A 22,382-nucleotide genomic window follows, 5' to 3' on the forward strand; every position below is an offset into this window, starting at 1 on the left:
ATTACAGTAGAACCCCTCTAATCCGTCACCTTTGGGACTGGGGGTATGGTCGGAACGCAAAAAAGGTCGGATTATCAGAAAAAAGTAAAATAAACAATCTTCCCCTTTGTCCAGTCTTTGTAGCACTGCTAATTTTTCATTTATGAAAGAGTAACGTGTTTACGTTTCACTCCTGACATGTTAAAAACACACACAAAACTGTACATGTACACACAATGTAAAACATATACTGTAACGAACATAGAAAAACTCCACGGACGGTGAGTCACCAACGAGTCGGGACAAGTTTCTCGACTCCGACCACGGTCGGATTAACCGGAGTGACGGACTAGCCGAGGGCGGACTAGAGGGGTTCTACTGTATTGATAAAAGTGCAAAACTACAACTTGGTTTGCTCACCTCATTTGCTCTGTTCTCTCTCTTTACTTTTGCATCCAGTGTAAATCATACTTAATTCTTTTATAAAGCTGATGTCTTGCAATCAGAGGCAAAAGAATCTGTGAACAGAATCAACGAACCATTTTTCATGTAATACAGTCAAACCTCTGTTTTCAAACATAATTCATTCCTGAAAGTTGTTCTAAAACAGATCTGTCACAAAAAAATCAAATTTTCCCATAAGAGACAATATATAATGGATTAATCTGTTTATGACCCCTAAAATAAAGCATTTTTTTTTATCTTTTTAGCTGTATTTCATAGGTAAAAATGCCTACAAATGCAATGTATTATTATGTTATAACATACCAATTGAATAAGGAATAAAGTTATAAGAAAGACAATTTCATTCATCTTAACCTTTAAACACAAATTCTTGAATATCATTTATATTACATAAATGTCAATTAACAGATTGTATTAATTAATTTGATATAGATTCAATTGCAGTATGTAATGAAAAATGGAAATAGTGTCTTTCCTGCATGCATATTGAAATCTAATTTAAATAGCAACATCATCAATGATTCATGTCATGATGTCTAATGACCCAAGGTGATCCTGTGCCTAACATTTGAATCAGTAGTCCTGTCATTCATTGGTCAGGCCATCAACTTTCTTTAATTAATTAATAGGAAGTATAGAAAGTTGACCATCTGTGGCTGGCTCTGCCAATAGCTTGTTTGGCAACCAAATTGTCATATGGCAATTGGGGCAAAAATGAGTTTAGAATTTTGTTCCTTAACTGAATTGTTTGAAAAGTGAGGCATTCAAAACCTGAGGTTTGACTGTATTTATGTACAGGCCAATACATGGCATGCAACTATTACAATAATAATTTTTTATTTTAACAAAAATTTTTTAAATGTTAATCTTTTTGAAAATTAATTAGGAATGTTTTTATACAACAAAGAAATATATTATAAATTGTTTTTTGTTTCTATTCAATAATACGAGAGATAAATATATAATTTTAAATTTTTAAAATTGTAATTATTTTACTGTTTTAATTGTGTAATAGTTAAGAATGGTATTTACTATGTTAATGTTATAAAATATTATTTATATTTAGTATTATTAACAACATCGTTTTTAATAAGCATAAAGCACTTTTTAATAAGCATATTATAAAATATTAACATTATTATTATTTTTCATTAATTTTGCAAATCTTACTTATTTGATTTGGTTTTACAGTTGATTAATTGATTAAATAATTTTTAGGTGAGAGAGTTGGAAACTGAACGACTGAACAAATGGCTGAAAATGTTAAAAAATTGGGAAAAATATCGACCTGGAGAAAAGGTATACACATATATAATACAGTTTAGTGTTTTTTTTTTTAAGCTATTTGAAAATAGTTATTATTATTATTGTTATTGTTATTGTTAAATTTCTATATACAATGGTACCTCGGTATACGTCTGCTTTAGAATACGTCCAATTCGGAATACATCCTGTTTGGATGAAACAAATTTTGCTTGGTATACAACTTTTGTTCAGTATACGACTTAATTCAATTATATGCGCCATCTATGAACAAGTAGCACTATCGGTGTACTATACCAGACTAGATGTTTGCAGTGCCACAATTTATAACTTTGTTAAATTTCTTCTTATTTTAATTTGTAAGTAAAATGTTATTATTTTTATTAATCATGAATTGCAAAAAGGCAACAGAAAAACAAAAAAATGACTAGAATCGCAATGGAACTGAAAAAAGAGATTGTTGAGAAATATGAAGGTGGCATGCGTGTTTGATCAATATCGGCAATTGTGAAAAATAAAGACATTATGAAATCTGCTAGCATTTCAAAAGGAGTTAAATCAATTTCTAAACAATAGATCATGTGGAGAAATTGCTTTTGCTTTGGATAACTGAAAAACAGTGTGCTGGAAACAGCGCATCAGAAGCAATTATTTCTGAGAAAGCTAAAAAGATACATGCTGATCTCATGAAAAAACAAGCAGGAACTAGCCAGGAAAGCAAGGTGTTTAAAGCCAGCTGTTTTTTTTACATGAGAATAGATTAATCATTTTTACATTACTTCTTATGGGAAAGGTTGGTTTGGTATACGTCCTATTCGGTATAAGTCCAAACATTAGGAACGGATTAAGGTCGTGTACCGAGGTTTCACTGTACATTTCATGAAACTGTATAACTTGTGTAAAAAAAATCAAACATATATTTATTTAAAATTATAGTAAACCTAGGCTATGTCAATTTTTTTAAAATTTTTTCTCATATCTGTTTTTGTTATTTTACAAAATGATGGTTAATCTCTTATAGGTTTAAAGACTTATTGATTATATTTTTATAATATACTGTAGCTTAATAATATATTTTGTTTATGTAAATTGCATATAATGGATAAAAGAAACAGCATTAATTTTTTATAAAATAGTAAAGTTGGATCTAAGCAGATGCATGCTTTAAAAGTGATCTAGATCTTACTATCCAATAAAGTATCTTTAAGTAAATAAAAAGAAAAATGCACTGAAATTTCTCAAATAATGTAATAACTTAATTGTAGAGATTGTGTTTGGTGAACCTATTGTATGCTGCATAAATTTACTTCTACAGAATTTAAATGCCAAATCTCTGAAGATTAATTTTAAACATTAGGAATAGACACTAATTTTTTTACTACTAACAATTATTCTATTTGAAATCATTATATTTATTTTTTTTAAATGAAATCGAGATAATTAATACTTTTGAGATTTTGGACTACTGTCTATAAGAGATTTAAATTATGTAATTTATTATGCTTTCTAATGGCTTTGATATTGATTTAATGTAATTTTCTTCACAAAACTTAATACTAATTTTATTTTTTAAATAAAGAGTAAAATAATGATTATTTCATTCTTTAATGAAGTAAAAGATAGTTATTGTAATATCAACCAAAAAAAAAAAAAACAGTTGGGAAAGTTTAAGATCTATAATTGGTTTAAATTTATTCTGATTATGACATTAACATAAATTAACATAACTATATTTTTACAAACATAATATCAATTTCATTTACAAGAGAAATGCAAAAATCATTTAAACCAACAGATATATTAAATTCATGGTAATGCAGTATAACAAAAAATTGATAACATTCTATTTTTTATGTTTAATATGTAATTTGTTTTGTATGTTTTGTATTGTAATATCCCTAAAGAGCTTTAATAATGGTTCATTTTTTAATAAGCATAAAGTTAACAATCAATGCAGCATACAATATTTAGTCAAAATGAATAGTTGTGTTATTATAATATACGAAACTAGCTGTTGCCCGCAACTTTGCCTGGGTGGATTTTGCAAGCAAATCCCGTTTTATATTCAGTATTTCAACAACCATAGTAATTGTTATATAACACCTATCACTGAGAATGATGAGAATTGCTGAGAATCAAACAAACTATTTGATCAATTTTCTGAAACGTTTACAATCATTCTATAATCGAATACAATATGCAATAACAAATTCGAATTTAAAACAGTTTGAACATTTGGTTAAAAAATCAAAATATATAAAAATATTTATAACAATGTCTGAAATGTTATCAATTTAATACATCTACGTACTCAATGAAAACTAAACATAGTTGAAAACAAAAAAGCGCATCTAAAATATTAGAGTAGAAGCCGTTCTTCAGGTTAAGCCTTAATCCTCTCCCTCTCCCCCTTGCAGGGAAATTTTGAAAAATTTTTTCTTAGTGTGTGTTTTCATGACATACCCTAACTGTGTACAAAATTTCACTTCTTTAGGTTCAGTGGTTTGCTCTGGGCAATGATGAATCAATCAGTCAATCACTCAGTCAGGCAGGACAAGTAATTTGATATATATGAAATAGTCAAAATATTAAACATCAATTGATTTTTGAATTATTCATTATTAATTGTAATATAATGTAAATTTGATAGTCATGCTATTTATTGATGTTGATTAAATTTTTTAGTTAAAAAGAAGAATATATAAGGGAATACCAAATGCAGTTAGAGGTGAAGTTTGGTCAAGATTATTGGAAGTTACTGAAATTAGAGATAAACATAAAGATAAATATCAAGTGAATAGCTTATAATAATAACTTAAATAGTTTATAAACTATTAAATAAATATTGCATATTACTTTTTTAAATTAATTAGAATATGCGTGAGCATGCTCGAAAATGGTCTCCAGACGTCAGACANGTATTATATTTTATTTTTTCTATATAATGCAATAAATTGTTAAATCTATAGAAAAACTATAATAATTTCACAAAAGTCACTTTCTTAGGTCAATCAGCTTATGCGGCCTCTCTTATTGCTGCCTAATTTAAATGTGGCCTCTAATGGTAAAAAGGTTCCCCACCTCTGGTATATACATAAGAGACAAATTTATTCTATTAGCATGGTTAGAGAAAAATATGAAATTATGAAAAATTAATCTAAAAGTAGTAAAATTTTTTGCAATAATTGACTAGTATTATTATATTGTATGATATTTATTTTTCTTTTGTGATTAGGCAATGGTAAGAAAAAAGAAGGAAATCTGGAACGAGCAGCAGCTGAACGTGTAGCTATTGTTGCCAGATATGATACTGGTTCAGATGCTAAATTTGTTGATCCTTGGGAAGATCCTGCTTTTGAAGTATATCATGTGACTGATCGTTACGGGTTTATTCAGTAGGTTCATATATATAATATCTGGTAATATTATTTATAATGGCTTATGATGATCTATTAAATATTAAACTTTGGGCTCAAGTCTCAAAATTTGCTTAATCTCATCATTTAAGAGTTGTTTTTACATTCATTGGATTAAAATGAATGTAAACCATTATATTGAATTTACTAAAAAGTCTTATTTTAAAAACAAGATAAAAATTTTTTTGTTTTAATGATTCATTTTCACTTATAAACTAAAATTTTAAATTCTGGATTATTTATTAATTTTAATAATTCTAGTGATTCACGGCTGCCCGATAAACTTACTGCTCATGAAACTAAGGTAACTATGTTTGTTTATTTTTTATAAAATAATGTGAGGTGATTTTTATGTTCAGATTGGCAAAGAAACCCAATGAGGTTGCTGTGTAAAAACAAAAGTTGATTTTTCAATTTCTGTTACACAATTGTAATAACCACAGTAAACATTTAATGCTTAAACCTGCAATCCTTAAATCTATCTTAAAACTAAAGGAGATGGAAATAAGGTAGAAGGAAGAGAAATTATTGATAGAAGGGTCAATATCAGACAGACAAGACAAAAGAGAAGGACATGGAAAGTAAAAAGACAAAAGAGAATGATGCAGAAATATCTACAAATAATAACTGTAACTAAAATATACAGTTAAATTTGATTTTGAACTTAATTCTTTCCTAAAAGTTGCCATAAGAAACAAATTTTCCCATAAGAAACTATAAAATGGATTAATCTAGTCCTGACCACCAAAACAAAAAAATTTTTTTTATCTTTTTAGCTGTATTTCATGTATAAAAAAGCCTATAAAGAGAATGTATTATTATGTTATAACATACCAATTGAATAAGGAATAAAGTTATAAGAAAGACAATTTCATTAATCCTTACCTGTGCTGAGAAGTCTTGATTGTGCAAATGGAGGTTGGAGAAGAGATGGAAGGGTAGGAATGTTATTTCTTGGAAGGTGAGTCACCCTCCAGAACAGCATCAAGTAACTGTACTTCAGGAGTTTTTTCTCTTACCTCCTGGATTTCCTGCTTCTTCATAGCAGATTTTGCCTGAGACTCACTAGGCTTCTTTTTCACTAAAACCCTATCTAATGAAATTTGATTTTGTCTACGTTTCACAATGTTATGGAAGTGAGACATAGCATTGTCATTGAAAAGATTAATGACACGACTTGCTACTGCATTATCAGGATGATACCTTTCAACAAAACTTTGCACTTCACTCCATTTTGCACACATTTTGTTAATAAGAGCAATAGGAACATCCTCCCTTCCCTCTTCTTCCTCCGAAGGTATCTCCTTGAGCACTTCCTTCTGCTGCTCCTTCTGAAGGAGTTCGAGTTCATCGGTAGATAACTCAGGACTGTGTTCCTTCACCAGCTCTTCGATGTCGGCATTGTTCACTTCCAGACCCATGCTTTTACCTAGATACACTATGTCATCAACAACTCCATCAGTATCTGTCTCAAATCCCTCAAAGTCACTCACTGCAACACAATCAGGCCAGAGATTCCTCCAGGCCAAGTTCAAGGTCCTGCAAGTAACTTGCTGCCAGGCCTTGTCAATAAGACCTAAGCAGAGCAAAATATTGAAATGGTTCTTCCAAAAGTCACAGAGAGTTAACTCTGTGTCAGAGGTAACCTCAAAGCATCTTTGAAAAAGTGCTTTAGTGTAATACTTTTTAAAGTTAGAAATGATCTGTTGGTCCATCGGCTGAATAATTGAAGTAATATTAGGAGGCAAAAACTTCATGACGATGAAGTCACACTCTCCAAGTAATTCAGCCTCCATGCCTGGGGGGTGAGCAGGAGCATTGTCCAACAAAAGCAGGCACTTCAGTGGCAAATTATTTTCATTAAGGTATTTTCTCACACTAGGAGCAAAAACTTCATGGACCCATTCCAGGAAAAACTGTCTGGTCACCCAGGCCTTACTGTTAGCCCTCCACATGACAGACAACTTGTTTTTCACAACATTGTTTCTCTTAAACACATCAGGGTTCTCCAAATGATAAACGAGCAATGGTTTCACTTTAAAATCACCACTAGCATTTCCACAAAGCAAAAGAGTTAACCTGTCCTTCACTTCCTGCATTAAGTATGTACTGTTTGGCATTTTCTTCCAAAACAGTCCAGTTTCACCACAATTAAACACTTGCTGGGGGATAAAACCCTCTGCAGCCACATAAGCACAGAATTCTTTCACAAAGTCTTCAGCATCTTTTTTGTTTGCACTCAAAGCCTCTCCATGGTGAACTATACTGTGTATGCCACTTCGCTTCTTAAACTTTTCAAACCAGCCTCGACTAGCCTTAAACCTATCAATCTCAAAACTTGAACCTGGGGTTTTCTTGAGCAAATCCTGGTACAAAAGCCTTGCTTTCTCACAAATGATGGCCTTCGAAAGACTGTTGCCGGCCAACTGCTTTTCATTGATCCAAATCAGAAGCAACTTTTCCACTTCTTCTAAGGTCTGTGATCTTTGCTTGGTGATTACAGTCACTCCTTTGGCAACATTAGCATCTTTTATTACTTCCTTGTTCTTGAGAATGGTAGAGATCGATGACTTTGCTAAGCCGAACTGCAAAGCCAGATCCGAGACGCGAACTCCACTTTCGTGCTTCCGTATGATTTCTTTCTTCATCTCTATTGTTGTTTTCACTTTTTTCCTTTTCACCTCCACACTTTCATTAGCTTTCTTAGGTTCCACAGTGACTTATGGAATTAAAAAAATAAAAGATATAATGCAAAATACAAAAAAATTTGTGGAATTTGTGGAAGAAATAAATTCCCATTGTTCACTTTTCCTGAAAAAAGTTAGTAGTAATATTTTTATATGTTAATTAAAGATTTTTTTTTTCTGACTTGCAGATACCAGATTTATCTACAAAACATTCATTAAAAGTTCTTGCATTTAATTAATACTTTTAAATATAATGACGAACACTAATTATATATTTAAAGAGAAATAATACATTTTTGTTATTTAATTTGACTTAAACACCTTTTAAATAAATTTCTTGGATGCCATTTACATTATGTGAATGTCAATTAATGTGGTTATTATTAATTAATTTGATTTAGATTCAACTGCAACATGTACCAAAACACAGTAACAGTATGTTTCCATTGAAATCTAATTTAAATAGCATCATCATCAATGATTCATGATGTGACGTTTAATGACACAAAATGATCTCAGCACCAACTTCTAAATCAATAATTCTGTCATTGATTGATTGAGCCATTGACTTTCTTTAACGTAGGAAGTACAGAGAGTTGACCATCTGTCTCTCTCTAATCTGTGGCCAGCTCTTCCCAAGTAGCTTGTTTGGCAACCAGAGCAATTATCAGTTCAAAATTCTGTTCAGAAAGTGAGCTGTTTGAAACCAGAGGTTTGACTGTATAAGAAATACAATGTGCACACATGCAAGCCTGCAGTGATCCAAAACTAGTTAACTGAAGCAAAAGCTTTTGCATGTTTGGACACCAACTCAATTTTATACCAGAGAACATGTAACTATATATTAGAATGCATCATTAGTAATAAGTTTTGTAAGCTTTGTTAGGAAGTAAACTGCATCTAAAATTACTTTTAAACAGTTAACTGACTTTTGGACAACCCTGTTTTCTAGCCAACGCAAAAGGTTCTGAATATATAAATTCAAATATACAATTTCTGAATGAAATAATTGATCGAAAGCAGTACATTCAAGAAGAGTGATTCTTATTAGCAATGTATAGTCTACGTACATCATATCTAAAATGGTACATACCTTTAACATCTTTGGTGCTTTCTTCGATATAAGCCGGTTTAGAGAAATTCGAGTAAGGAACAATCCCATGATTTTCCTAAGAACATAGATTATTGTTATTTAAAAAGTAGAAATTATTATTTATCTTATAAAAATAGTATGCATTCTCAGTTGAAGGAAAAACTTCTATACTGTCCTGAAATTATTTTAATATGATTAAAATTTTCTTAGGATTCCTATATAACTAAAATTATTATTATTAATATAATAAATTATGAATACAGTAGAGGGTCATTTATCCGAAAGCCGGTCAACTGAAACGTCAGTTAACCAAAAGCATTCCGGTCGGCAAATTTAAATTTCCGCTAATGCTGTGGCACTACAACCTTTGGCTATGTCTTGGGCTACTCCAATATTTTTTTTTGTTGGTGTGTATGTTTTAGCTGGCAGCACTGGCACTTTTGTGTGGTGTTTTTCTGAGGACTGTGTGTCGTGCTGAATCGAACATTTTTAATACTAGATTAATTTCTAAAGTATAATTTCTTTTGTTTTTATATTTTTCAATATATTTATTTTGTTTGTACAAAATAAATAAATACAGTTGACTCCCCCCTATAATGCAGTAGATACGTTCCACTTCATAAGAATTTCGCGTTGTATGAATCCTTAAATACATGAGCCAATCACAACCCGGCACATGTGCAGTTTACGGACTACAACTGTTTAAAAGGTTTTCTTCCATAAAATTAATCGATTCTAGACTAATTGGACTCAACATTTCCAAAACACATATAATTTTTTGGGAATAATCCGTATAAACTATGCTATGAACAAAAAATTGTAGAATTACTTACCGAGTGTGCACCATTCAACGATGCCATTGCTTAAGCTTGTTTTCATCACGGAGCAGTGCACCAAACGGCGGGCGCGTTNTTTTTAGTTAAAAAGAAGAATATATAAGGGAATACCAAATGCAGTTAGAGGTGAAGTTTGGTCAAGATTATTGGAAGTTACTGAAATTAGAGATAAACATAAAGATAAATATCAAGTGAATAGCTTATAATAATAACTTAAATAGTTTATAAACTATTAAATAAATATTGCATATTACTTTTTTAAATTAATTAGAATATGCGTGAGCATGCTCGAAAATGGTCTCCAGACGTCAGACAGATTGATCTTGATGTTAATAGAACTTATCGTAATCATATCATGTTTCGTGAAAGATATAATGTAAAGTAAGTTTATAATAAATAGACATCAGTTCTTTAATTATTAAAAAATAAATTAAATCAGAATACACTTTAAAAGCTTGTAATCATGCAGTTTAATTAATATTTAGTAACATGTTTTTGTTTTTTAGACAACAAGCTTTATTTCATGTTTTGGCAGCTTATTCTACCTATAACAGTGTAAGTAAAGTCATAATACAATGTTAATACTTTAAATCAAGAATTTTATATTTTGATGAGAGTGTTTATATATATATATATATACAAGAGTCACCCAGAAAGTAATACATGACTCACAAAACATTTGAATATCCAGTAAAATAATTTAATTGAAATAATAAACGTTTTAATAACTGAATATTAAAGTCAAAAACGTTTGTTATTTCAATTAAATAATTTTACTGGATATTCAAAGGTTTTGTGAGTCATTGATATATTCTTCTAGTATCCTTACAAGAAGGTATTTAATTTTTTTTCAAAGTAATACATGTTTGTCCATAATCACAAAACAAATCTACTTATTTTAATTCTTTATTTGCTATAATAATATTTATAGATTAAGTCATTTTTCAACATAACTGCTGCCATTTTTTAAGTAGTTCCCATATCTTGTGACCAGTTTTTGAATGCTGTCATTGTAGACTTTTGCCTCCAAGCCCTTTAATCACTCCATAATTTGATCTTTCAACTCAATGGTACTGGAAAAGCACTTTCCTTCCAGAAACTCCTTCAACTTATCAAACAGGTGATAGTCATTGGGAGTCAAGTTTAGACTGTAGGCAGGATGGTGCAGAACATCCCATTTGAGGTATTGAGGCAGGCATGTGATTTGCTGAGCTGTGTAAGGACATGCATTGCTGTGGAGGAACACAACAGCCTTCAACAACATTCCACACTGCTTGTTTTGAATGATCCTATGCAGCCTATTACATTGTCACTATACACTACCATAATGTGATAATGAATGTCCTCTGGATGAATATTTTTGGCATTCAGAAGCCAAGTAACAGCTCGCATTTTATATGTTGCAGGATTATTAATTTTTGCTGCTTTTTTTTATGATGCACAACAACTGTACAACAAATCCAATTGTCACATAAATTTCTTCTATGTTTGACTGAGACTATATAATTGACCTTGCTTACTTGACATCTGTTGCTCTGAATACCATCTATGAGCAAACAGATATTACTTTCTGGACAATCCTTATATATATATATATATACAAGATTTTTCATAAGTTGTGCCTTAGGAGATTATGTAGAGAGAAGCATCAAGTGATTGTAGTAAAGCATCAGTGGCAAGTGTATAATATATTGATTATACTACTGTGATCAAAAAGTATTGGGAATGGTTCATTTAAATTGCACACATACAAGAGGGCATTGACATTGTTTTTTTTTTTTTTGTTTTTTTATTGTTATAACTTTCATCTAAATCTAACAGTAATCTCTATGTCATCATCTGTTTTCATTTGCAAATAAATACTTGTTTTGTGTGTAAAGAAATTTTGCAGCAGCAATTTTTCAAAATGTTGAGTATAATTGAGCAAAGAATGTGCATTAAATTTTAAATGAATGAGCCCTTAATTAATTAAATTAAATGACGAGTTAGTCAGCTTGAATCTGAATGAGAACAGTGCAGAGATTATAACCAGAAGCATCTTGTACATAATTTGTTTGGTATTTTAGAATTAAAGTGACCATAATTGATTTAGAAGTTGGCATAATCTTTAATCAGTTGAAGACTTTTTGTTGTTTGATGTCTTATCTGAAGCTTTTTGCTTTGGTCAAGAGTGAAGTTAATGGATATACAATAGCAGCAAAACTTTCTATTAGTAATGTTAATACATGCATAGTTTCAGGAGACTTTTTATTTGTTGTAAGGTCATCAGCCTGGGATATTTTTAACAGGGTTAAAAAAAAATGCTGATACCAAGCTTGTTGCCAATCTGTATTGTACAGTACTTGTTCAATGTATTAAAATGGTTTTTAAGTACAGGTATACCTTGGTTAATGTTACCACTGGTAATGAAGCCTCTATATAACAAAGTCTGCAATTCAAGCCACCCTTTAACATAAAAATATTAACATTTTAAGGTCAGTGCCAATAAGTCATCTGATTGGCTAACTCTCCAATACTCCCAAGCTTTAGGTGTGTCTGTTTTAATAGTTTTGTGCATCATTAGCATAATTTAGTTGTAACTTACACTTAATAAGGTGTGTTTCAGTGTGCTGCACTGCTATAACTGAGGTATGAAGAAAAGAAGTTGTACTAGAAGAAGAAAATAACATTCAAAAGATTAGAAATTAAGTTGTTCAGATAGCTCAATTAACAGGTTTTGAAAATGTTGACAAAGAGGATGTAAGAAATTTATTAAATGCAAAAGATGATGATTTTTTAATGGAAGATTTAGAAAAATAACTTGTTAGCAGCAAAGTCAAAGAAAATGAAGATGAAATTAAAGAAGTTCCTGCCAAAAAAGTGTTATCAACCAAAGATTTTAAAAGATACTTGAATAACATTGAAAATGTTTTAAATTTTTTCAGTGAAAATGATCCTGATTTAGGAAGAACTGTTATTTTTAAGCAATTGATGCTAAATGCAATAAATTTGTATAGGCAATTGTTAAATGAAAGAGAAAAAAAACATAAACAATCAACTTTAGATTTCTATTTTAAAATTTTGTGATTTTATATATGTTTGAATGTGATATTGACTTTTTATTTAATAGAACTTTTCTTTTTTCAAAGAAAAAATTTTTCATTTTCTTTATGAACAAACATACTATTAAGGCCATCTCTGAGAATGAAATTTTGCTCAACAAAGTAATTTTGTGGAATGCATCCACTTCATTAATAAGATATGCCTGTATCTTAAAACTATTGAATTCTTATGTAACTGTAGCCAGAACATCATTGTATAAAGGGATAATTTATAATTTGTAAAATAAAAAGTAATTTAAATGCTACTTTTGGATTGGACAGTGGTCAAACATTATTTTCTCTATTTTTGTTTGAAGAGGACATATAAGTTAAACATGTAGTGAATTTTGAATAAATTGATCTGATGCTATTGTGAGTCTTTTGGCAAGATAAAAAATATAGAAAATCATTCATTTGGATACACTTCATAATCTGTGAACTATTATTAAGTACTTCATGCTATACTAATAGATATGAATACACTGTTTAATGTACATACTACATATATAATTCAAAAAAACATTTTTAGAAATTGAAAATGTTTTTATTTGCAATGTATGAAATATATTAATCATTACAGAATCATGAAAGTAGTACAGTTGAACCTGTTTATTTCAAAAACCTCTTTATCTCAAAATTTATTTTTTTCCCTGCATTTGCAGCATAAATTCAATATATTTTCCATGTTTATCTCAAATAATTTTCTCTCAAAACTTTTGTCTCAAATTATAGACTGAAGTGTCAATGACAAATTCAAAGCTCAGCGACTACATTTTGATAACAAAATTGTAGTTGAGAATCATCTCTCGCAGTACAGTACAAAGTTGAAATTAAACTGCTTTTTCTGATTTGTTATGAGTTTGACTTTTGCCCTTATTGTTTATTATTCCAGGTTATGTGTTACAACAGATTTTAACAAACTTTCATTGACCAATAGTTTTTTGACATCATTTAAGTTTGTGATTGTGACATTAAGAGCAGCAAATGGTTGGTGTGAAAAGAAAGTTGAATGTCTTTTCAATTGAAGAAAAATGAAAATCTTAAAATCTTCGGATGGAAATCCTCAGATGAGAAAGAATGAAGTTTCAACCAAGTTTAGTATTCCATCAAGTACTCTTTCAAAGATAATAAAAGTAGAGAGAAACTTCAAAAACAACAACAAGAAAGTGAAAAAAATCAAAAATGTTCTTTTCCAGAAATAGAGGAATGTGTAAAAAATGGTTATGCAATCAATGTTGCGATTGAGGAGTTCTTATGACATCATTCCTCTAAGAGGAACTGAACAAAATGATATCACAAAGGAAAGCTGAAGATTTTATCAAAAGACATGACCATAGCAAATGTAATGCCAGCAATGAGTGGCTCAACAGCTTTAAAGTAGACACAGCAGTGCGACATAAGTGCGTCTGTGCCTCAGTGTTTATGGATCAAGGATATGAGCCAGTGAATGTTTTCAATGCTGATAAAACAGGCATTTTCTTCCAATGTTTACCCAATAAAACCATTATATTCAAGAGACAAGAGTGCTAAGGTGGAAAACAGAGTAAAGTATGTGTGATTAGTATGTACTCTTAGCAGTTAATCAAACTGAAAGTGAAAACTTCCACTTCTGATGATTGGTCATTCTGCAAAGCCCAGATGTTTCTCAAAAATGAAATTGTTTCTTATAACATACAAAGCAAACCAGAAAGCATAGATGAGAAGTGAAATCATCAGTGACTGGTTGATTCCTTTCAACCAGACACTGTGGGTTTAAAAATCTAATTCGTCTTTTCATTGATAATTACAATGCTCATTCCAACCTCTCTACTCAAAAAAAAATCACTATAAGGTTTTTGCCTCCAAACACCACATCTAAGCTGCAACCTTCAATCAAGAGATCATTTGAAGTTTCAAAGTGGAATACAGAAGAGAACTGATTTGAAAACTTTTAGACATCATTGACGATGGTCCCTTTCCACTATCAATGTTTTTCATTTTATGAGGATGATAGACTATTCTTGGAGGAGTGTTACAGAAATGATGATCAAGAACAGTTTTCTAAAAGCAGGGTTTAAGCAAAGAAACAGCAAGGAAGAGGAACAACAAAACACCATTGGCACAGTGAAAGACATTGAAACTAATGAAGTAAATTTGGAAGATTGGATAATCGTCAAGAATAAATAATTTAGACATTTCATTTGAAGAGTTTTTGGATGTGGACAATTTCCTACAAGTTACCAACATGTGGAATGTTGACAGATATGGATATCATGGAAAATGTGAGAGGAATTTCTGACAACTATGATGAACTAGAGGATAAGATAGATTCACCTAAAGTTATTATCACAAAAGAAGGCGGTTGAAATGTTGAGAACTTTCCTTGAATGTCAGGAAGATATTAGTCAAGATTTGTGGCTATTTATTACCTTCAAAAAATTATCCAGTCAAAAAAAGTCAGGCATCAGGAATTATTGACAAACTATTTCTGCTAACGGTCATCAAAACGTTTTATTTTTACCTAATACAAGTACTACTGTACATGCTATTATTGGGTTGTTCGGAAAGTAATTTCGTTTTTTTACCACTAGACAGATTAGTCGTATTTTTTTCTCACCATTTTCATTCTAAACTGTATTGTCATTATATATTTTGCCAGCTAGCATTTTAAGGCTTATTTGTAAAAAATTTTGTTTGATTTTGTGCAATTGTTTATTTTGTCCCATCAAATATGGAAGATCGAAAGCAGCATTTTTTGCATATTTTGCTCTTTTATTACTGAAAAGGTAAGAATGCTGTTCAAATGAGAAAAAAAATTGTGTGACGTGTATGGAGAAGATGTATTGACAGAACGACAGTGCCAAAACTGGTTTACAAAATTTCATTCTGGCAATTTCAATATTGAAGATGCAGCACATTTTGGATGGCCAGTTGAAGCCAATGAAAACAAAATAAAGGTACTAATTGAAGCAAATTGCCGAATAACAACATGTGAAATCTCTAAGACAGTGTTTTTCAACCTTCTTGAATACACGACCCCTTTACAAGTTAAAAAAATTTTGGCAACCCCCCAGGGCCATATTAAAACTATATCAGTGATTTTAAAAACTACGTATTTAATTTTCTTTCTATTGAGACCTAAATATTAATCGAAAAACCAATTGTACTTTAAAATAAAAACACAAAGCCTTCTCACTGAAATTGTAGTTTTATTTATTGTAGTGTAGGACCTACAAACACTTGTCTTTTTCTTTTACCCGCAAACCCCCGTGTAAGGCTTTGCGACCCCCTGGGGGTCGCAACCCACAGGTTGAAAAACACTGCACTAAGAGATTAAATTTGTCAAATTGAACTGTTTATGATTACTTGAAACAAATTGGTTTTGTTTCAAAGCTTGATATATGAGTTCCACATGTTCTTAAAGAGAGATGCTCTTTTTGGTGGGATATTAAGGAAATTTTTTTTGGAGCTTTTACCAGACAATTTAACAATTGATTCAAAAGTGTACTGCCATTAAGTAAACAAATTGAGTAATATCATTAAACTGAAAAGGCGGCCAGAATTGATCAACAAAACAGGTGTAGTGCTTTACCACGATAATGTCAAATTTTACACAAGTTTGGTAACGCATCTGAAACTGTTATAACTTAGATGGGACATGCTATCACACCAACCATATTTGCCAGATCGAGCACACTCAGATTATTATTTGTTCCAGTCTATACAAATTTTTTTAACTGTAAGACATTTACTTGAAATGACAATGTCAAAAATCACTTGGATCAGTTTTTCGTAAGCAACAATCAAAACTTTTATGAATGTGAAATCATGCTACTACCAGAAATGATGACNAATTTTGCAAATCTTACTTATTTGATTTGGTTTTACAGTTGATTAATTGATTAAATAATTTTTAGGTGAGAGAGTTGGAAACTGAACGACTGAACAAATGGCTGAAAATGTTAAAAAATTGGGAAAAATATCGACCTGGAGAAAAGGTATACACATATATAATACAGTTTAGTGTTTTTTTTTTTAAGCTATTTGAAAATAGTTATTATTATTATTGTTATTGTTATTGTTAAATTTCTATATACAATGGTACCTCGGTATACGTCTGCTTTAGAATACGTCCAATTCGGAATACATCCTGTTTGGATGAAACAAATTTTGCTTGGTATACAACTTTTGTTCAGTATACGACTTAATTCAATTATATGCGCCATCTATGAACAAGTAGCACTATCGGTGTACTATACCAGACTAGATGTTTGCAGTGCCACAATTTATAACTTTGTTAAATTTCTTCTTATTTTAATTTGTAAGTAAAATGTTATTATTTTTATTAATCATGAATTGCAAAAAGGCAACAGAAAAACAAAAAAATGACTAGAATCGCAATGGAACTGAAAAAAGAGATTGTTGAGAAATATGAAGGTGGCATGCGTGTTTGATCAATATCGGCAATTGTGAAAAATAAAGACATTATGAAATCTGCTAGCATTTCAAAAGGAGTTAAATCAATTTCTAAACAATAGATCATGTGGAGAAATTGCTTTTGCTTTGGATAACTGAAAAACAGTGTGCTGGAAACAGCGCATCAGAAGCAATTATTTCTGAGAAAGCTAAAAAGATACATGCTGATCTCATGAAAAAACAAGCAGGAACTAGCCAGGAAAGCAAGGTGTTTAAAGCCAGCTGTTTTTTTTACATGAGAATAGATTAATCATTTTTACATTACTTCTTATGGGAAAGGTTGGTTTGGTATACGTCCTATTCGGTATAAGTCCAAACATTAGGAACGGATTAAGGTCGTGTACCGAGGTTTCACTGTACATTTCATGAAACTGTATAACTTGTGTAAAAAAAATCAAACATATATTTATTTAAAATTATAGTAAACCTAGGCTATGTCAATTTTTTTAAAATTTTTTCTCATATCTGTTTTTGTTATTTTACAAAATGATGGTTAATCTCTTATAGGTTTAAAGACTTATTGATTATATTTTTATAATATACTGTAGCTTAATAATATATTTTGTTTATGTAAATTGCATATAATGGATAAAAGAAACAGCATTAATTTTTTATAAAATAGTAAAGTTGGATCTAAGCAGATGCATGCTTTAAAAGTGATCTAGATCTTACTATCCAATAAAGTATCTTTAAGTAAATAAAAAGAAAAATGCACTGAAATTTCTCAAATAATGTAATAACTTAATTGTAGAGATTGTGTTTGGTGAACCTATTGTATGCTGCATAAATTTACTTCTACAGAATTTAAATGCCAAATCTCTGAAGATTAATTTTAAACATTAGGAATAGACACTAATTTTTTTACTACTAACAATTATTCTATTTGAAATCATTATATTTATTTTTTTTAAATGAAATCGAGATAATTAATACTTTTGAGATTTTGGACTACTGTCTATAAGAGATTTAAATTATGTAATTTATTATGCTTTCTAATGGCTTTGATATTGATTTAATGTAATTTTCTTCACAAAACTTAATACTAATTTTATTTTTTAAATAAAGAGTAAAATAATGATTATTTCATTCTTTAATGAAGTAAAAGATAGTTATTGTAATATCAACCAAAAANTTTTTTTTTTTTGTTTTTTTATTGTTATAACTTTCATCTAAATCTAACAGTAATCTCTATGTCATCATCTGTTTTCATTTGCAAATAAATACTTGTTTTGTGTGTAAAGAAATTTTGCAGCAGCAATTTTTCAAAATGTTGAGTATAATTGAGCAAAGAATGTGCATTAAATTTTAAATGAATGAGCCCTTAATTAATTAAATTAAATGACGAGTTAGTCAGCTTGAATCTGAATGAGAACAGTGCAGAGATTATAACCAGAAGCATCTTGTACATAATTTGTTTGGTATTTTAGAATTAAAGTGACCATAATTGATTTAGAAGTTGGCATAATCTTTAATCAGTTGAAGACTTTTTGTTGTTTGATGTCTTATCTGAAGCTTTTTGCTTTGGTCAAGAGTGAAGTTAATGGATATACAATAGCAGCAAAACTTTCTATTAGTAATGTTAATACATGCATAGTTTCAGGAGACTTTTTATTTGTTGTAAGGTCATCAGCCTGGGATATTTTTAACAGGGTTAAAAAAAAATGCTGATACCAAGCTTGTTGCCAATCTGTATTGTACAGTACTTGTTCAATGTATTAAAATGGTTTTTAAGTACAGGTATACCTTGGTTAATGTTACCACTGGTAATGAAGCCTCTATATAACAAAGTCTGCAATTCAAGCCACCCTTTAACATAAAAATATTAACATTTTAAGGTCAGTGCCAATAAGTCATCTGATTGGCTAACTCTCCAATACTCCCAAGCTTTAGGTGTGTCTGTTTTAATAGTTTTGTGCATCATTAGCATAATTTAGTTGTAACTTACACTTAATAAGGTGTGTTTCAGTGTGCTGCACTGCTATAACTGAGGTATGAAGAAAAGAAGTTGTACTAGAAGAAGAAAATAACATTCAAAAGATTAGAAATTAAGTTGTTCAGATAGCTCAATTAACAGGTTTTGAAAATGTTGACAGAGGATGTAAGAAATTTATTAAATGCAAAAGATGATGATTTTTTAATGGAAGATTTAGAAAAATAACTTGTTAGCAGCAAAGTCAAAGAAAATGAAGATGAAATTAAAGAAGTTCCTGCCAAAAAAGTGTTATCAACCAAAGATTTTAAAAGATACTTGAATAACATTGAAAATGTTTTAAATTTTTTCAGTGAAAATGATCCTGATTTAGGAAGAACTGTTATTTTTAAGCAATTGATGCTAAATGCAATAAATTTGTATAGGCAATTGTTAAATGAAAGAGAAAAAAAACATAAACAATCAACTTTAGATTTCTATTTTAAAATTTTGTGATTTTATATATGTTTGAATGTGATATTGACTTTTTATTTAATAGAACTTTTCTTTTTTCAAAGAAAAAATTTTTCATTTTCTTTATGAACAAACATACTATTAAGGCCATCTCTGAGAATGAAATTTTGCTCAACAAAGTAATTTTGTGGAATGCATCCACTTCATTAATAAGATATGCCTGTATCTTAAAACTATTGAATTCTTATGTAACTGTAGCCAGAACATCATTGTATAAAGGGATAATTTATAATTTGTAAAATAAAAAGTAATTTAAATGCTACTTTTGGATTGGACAGTGGTCAAACATTATTTTCTCTATTTTTGTTTGAAGAGGACATATAAGTTAAACATGTAGTGAATTTTGAATAAATTGATCTGATGCTATTGTGAGTCTTTTGGCAAGATAAAAAATATAGAAAATCATTCATTTGGATACACTTCATAATCTGTGAACTATTATTAAGTACTTCATGCTATACTAATAGATATGAATACACTGTTTAATGTACATACTACATATATAATTCAAAAAAACATTTTTAGAAATTGAAAATGTTTTTATTTGCAATGTATGAAATATATTAATCATTACAGAATCATGAAAGTAGTACAGTTGAACCTGTTTATTTCAAAAACCTCTTTATCTCAAAATTTATTTTTTTCCCTGCATTTGCAGCATAAATTCAATATATTTTCCATGTTTATCTCAAATAATTTTCTCTCAAAACTTTTGTCTCAAATTATAGACTGAAGTGTCAATGACAAATTCAAAGCTCAGCGACTACATTTTGATAACAAAATTGTAGTTGAGAATCATCTCTCGCAGTACAGTACAAAGTTGAAATTAAACTGCTTTTTCTGATTTGTTATGAGTTTGACTTTTGCCCTTATTGTTTATTATTCCAGGTTATGTGTTACAACAGATTTTAACAAACTTTCATTGACCAATAGTTTTTTGACATCATTTAAGTTTGTGATTGTGACATTAAGAGCAGCAAATGGTTGGTGTGAAAAGAAAGTTGAATGTCTTTTCAATTGAAGAAAAATGAAAATCTTAAAATCTTCGGATGGAAATCCTCAGATGAGAAAGAATGAAGTTTCAACCAAGTTTAGTATTCCATCAAGTACTCTTTCAAAGATAATAAAAGTAGAGAGAAACTTCAAAAACAACAACAAGAAAGTGAAAAAAATCAAAAATGTTCTTTTCCAGAAATAGAGGAATGTGTAAAAAATGGTTATGCAATCAATGTTGCGATTGAGGAGTTCTTATGACATCATTCCTCTAAGAGGAACTGAACAAAATGATATCACAAAGGAAAGCTGAAGATTTTATCAAAAGACATGACCATAGCAAATGTAATGCCAGCAATGAGTGGCTCAACAGCTTTAAAGTAGACACAGCAGTGCGACATAAGTGCGTCTGTGCCTCAGTGTTTATGGATCAAGGATATGAGCCAGTGAATGTTTTCAATGCTGATAAAACAGGCATTTTCTTCCAATGTTTACCCAATAAAACCATTATATTCAAGAGACAAGAGTGCTAAGGTGGAAAACAGAGTAAAGTATGTGTGATTAGTATGTACTCTTAGCAGTTAATCAAACTGAAAGTGAAAACTTCCACTTCTGATGATTGGTCATTCTGCAAAGCCCAGATGTTTCTCAAAAATGAAATTGTTTCTTATAACATACAAAGCAAACCAGAAAGCATAGATGAGAAGTGAAATCATCAGTGACTGGTTGATTCCTTTCAACCAGACACTGTGGGTTTAAAAATCTAATTCGTCTTTTCATTGATAATTACAATGCTCATTCCAACCTCTCTACTCAAAAAAAAATCACTATAAGGTTTTTGCCTCCAAACACCACATCTAAGCTGCAACCTTCAATCAAGAGATCATTTGAAGTTTCAAAGTGGAATACAGAAGAGAACTGATTTGAAAACTTTTAGACATCATTGACGATGGTCCCTTTCCACTATCAATGTTTTTCATTTTATGAGGATGATAGACTATTCTTGGAGGAGTGTTACAGAAATGATGATCAAGAACAGTTTTCTAAAAGCAGGGTTTAAGCAAAGAAACAGCAAGGAAGAGGAACAACAAAACACCATTGGCACAGTGAAAGACATTGAAACTAATGAAGTAAATTTGGAAGATTGGATAATCGTCAAGAATAAATAATTTAGACATTTCATTTGAAGAGTTTTTGGATGTGGACAATTTCCTACAAGTTACCAACATGTGGAATGTTGACAGATATGGATATCATGGAAAATGTGAGAGGAATTTCTGACAACTATGATGAACTAGAGGATAAGATAGATTCACCTAAAGTTATTATCACAAAAGAAGGCGGTTGAAATGTTGAGAACTTTCCTTGAATGTCAGGAAGATATTAGTCAAGATTTGTGGCTATTTATTACCTTCAAAAAATTATCCAGTCAAAAAAAGTCAGGCATCAGGAATTATTGACAAACTATTTCTGCTAACGGTCATCAAAACGTTTTATTTTTACCTAATACAAGTACTACTGTACATGCTATTATTGGGTTGTTCGGAAAGTAATTTCGTTTTTTTACCACTAGACAGATTAGTCGTATTTTTTTCTCACCATTTTCATTCTAAACTGTATTGTCATTATATATTTTGCCAGCTAGCATTTTAAGGCTTATTTGTAAAAAATT

General features: G+C 30.2%; 1 protein-coding gene and 1 long non-coding RNA gene across 2 annotated transcripts in view; both read left to right on the forward strand.

The window, feature by feature from the left end:
- LOC111635464 (USP6 N-terminal-like protein) overlaps positions 1-22,382 on the forward strand; it is a 60,784-nt gene that overhangs the window by 12,030 nt on the left and 26,372 nt on the right. The window contains exons 4-8 of the mRNA XM_023380423.1: positions 4,943-5,102; positions 5,385-5,427; positions 9,823-9,930; positions 10,011-10,120; positions 10,246-10,294. Coding sequence (XP_023236191.1) covers positions 4,943-5,102; positions 5,385-5,427; positions 9,823-9,930; positions 10,011-10,120; positions 10,246-10,294 — 470 coding nt within the window. The remainder of the gene's footprint in view (positions 1-4,942; positions 5,103-5,384; positions 5,428-9,822; positions 9,931-10,010; positions 10,121-10,245; positions 10,295-22,382) is intronic.
- Positions 1,628-4,624, forward strand: LOC111635456. Its single transcript, XR_002758379.1, has 3 exons — positions 1,628-1,743; positions 4,393-4,500; positions 4,581-4,624. It is a non-coding gene; the product is annotated as an uncharacterized LOC111635456 (long non-coding RNA).

The sequence above is a fragment of the Centruroides sculpturatus genome, unplaced genomic scaffold, assembly GCF_000671375.1.
Source record: "Centruroides sculpturatus isolate CEXI.00-Female unplaced genomic scaffold, Cexi_2.0 scaffold368, whole genome shotgun sequence".
Classification (NCBI taxonomy): Eukaryota; Metazoa; Arthropoda; class Arachnida; order Scorpiones; family Buthidae; genus Centruroides; species Centruroides sculpturatus.